This window comes from Morone saxatilis, unplaced genomic scaffold, assembly GCF_004916995.1.
Source record: "Morone saxatilis isolate NCDOM2014 unplaced genomic scaffold, NCSU_SB_2.0 Contig0, whole genome shotgun sequence".
Taxonomy (NCBI): Eukaryota; Metazoa; Chordata; class Actinopteri; family Moronidae; genus Morone; species Morone saxatilis.
The window spans coordinates 1,200,260-1,201,796 of NW_023339650.1; the positions used below are offsets into that span (position 1 = coordinate 1,200,260).

Genomic DNA, 1,537 nt, shown 5'->3' on the forward strand with positions numbered 1-1,537 from the left:
GATAAAGTGAAAGTTTCAGCAAGTTACCTACTGCAGCTTTAACGCACATTAGAATAAATATCAATAAACAGGTAAGTGAAATTATGAAATGCTGAAATTACTGAGAATAAAAGTGTTAATTTTGTTTTTGTTTTTTGTTGTCTATTTTAGATTAAGTGTTAGTCGTAGTCTTTAGAAGAAAATGCTTTTTTGTTTTGGTCACATTTAGTAATTTTTGTCCTTAACAGTTTTAGTCTATTTCAATCATTCAATCAACATTACATTTTAGGGTTAGGCTAAAATAATGTAAATAAGGTAACATATTTATTTTTATCCCGTAGGGGAATTTCAACACACAGGGGAATGTAGATTGTAGAAAGAAGAAAACAAAATACAATACAGTACAATGAAAAATACAGGAACAATATATACAATGTATACAGTAAAGTGATTAAGTTATGCTAACAGGAATTAAATAAAGATGACAATCGGCTATTAAGTGTTTTAGATTGTGTACCACTGTGAGAACTTTTGTGAAGATTTTGGTTTTGTAATCATGTCGAAAGAAGCTGAGAACTCTCTTACATCATGTTTTTAGATTGGACCAATGATGGAGATGTCCTGATAGACTTACAAAGTTTGATGGATGTTTTAAGAATGTTTTTTTTTCACTCACACACAACTTAAGCCGATTACTCAAAAAGCTCTGGTGTCTATTTAAGTATTTAACCTGTTTGTGTTCCTCCAGTGGGCTCCACATGCTGCAGCTATGCAGGGCGTCACACCACCTGCAGGGAGTACTGCCAGGCCATCTTCAGGACTGACTCCACCCCCACCGTGTCACAGATCAATGCTGTCAGAGAGTACTGTCAGAGTCACAGCGCTCAGCTGCTCAGCTGCGTCAGCAACTTCACCAAGGCTTACCCCATACGTAGCCCGATAGACAGTGAGTCCATCCACGGCCCACTCTCCTGCTGCTTCCTACTGTCAAATACACAGCCATTTTTATTATGCTATTAGTCTAGGTTTGCCAGCTCCGAAAACAATGTTTGTTCTTGTGGTATCTTCTTTATTTATGTTACGGGGGACAATACACAATAAATAACATGAGCACTTGAGTCATCATGTAAATGTGCCGGATTTATCTATACAGGCTCATTTTCATCTGCACTTCCTGGGGGGTTATAAAGTATGAAAATATTTTTAAAAAAACATAAAAAAGCACATAATCACAGACAAATATTAAAACAATGACATAACCATATGACATGTATAAGATTTTAAAGGAAACACACAGAAAAACATAAGCACAGACAATCAGTAAAACAATGACAGAAACACTACTCCAGATTATGACATTATATTTGATTCTCCAGTAACTACTATTAACCTTACCCTAACTACAGTGGCTGCAAATCACACGAGAAATTGAAAGAACGCTATTTAGAGCCAGTATCTGGTTCATCTGTTCTGGGCTACTGCATCAACATGACGGACTCCATGGAAGGTGACCCACACTCATTGTAAAACCAGAGAAGTTAATTAGGGACCGAGCCAG

General features: G+C 36.6%; 1 protein-coding gene across 1 annotated transcript in view; it reads left to right on the top strand.

Moving 5' to 3' along the window:
* The window catches only part of reck (reversion-inducing-cysteine-rich protein with kazal motifs), a 25,839-nt gene that overhangs the window by 22,642 nt on the left and 1,660 nt on the right, over window positions 1-1,537 (top strand). Inside the window, 1 exon segment of the mRNA XM_035656134.1 lies at window positions 728-965. Within this exon segment, the coding sequence (XP_035512027.1) occupies window positions 728-965 (238 nt within the window).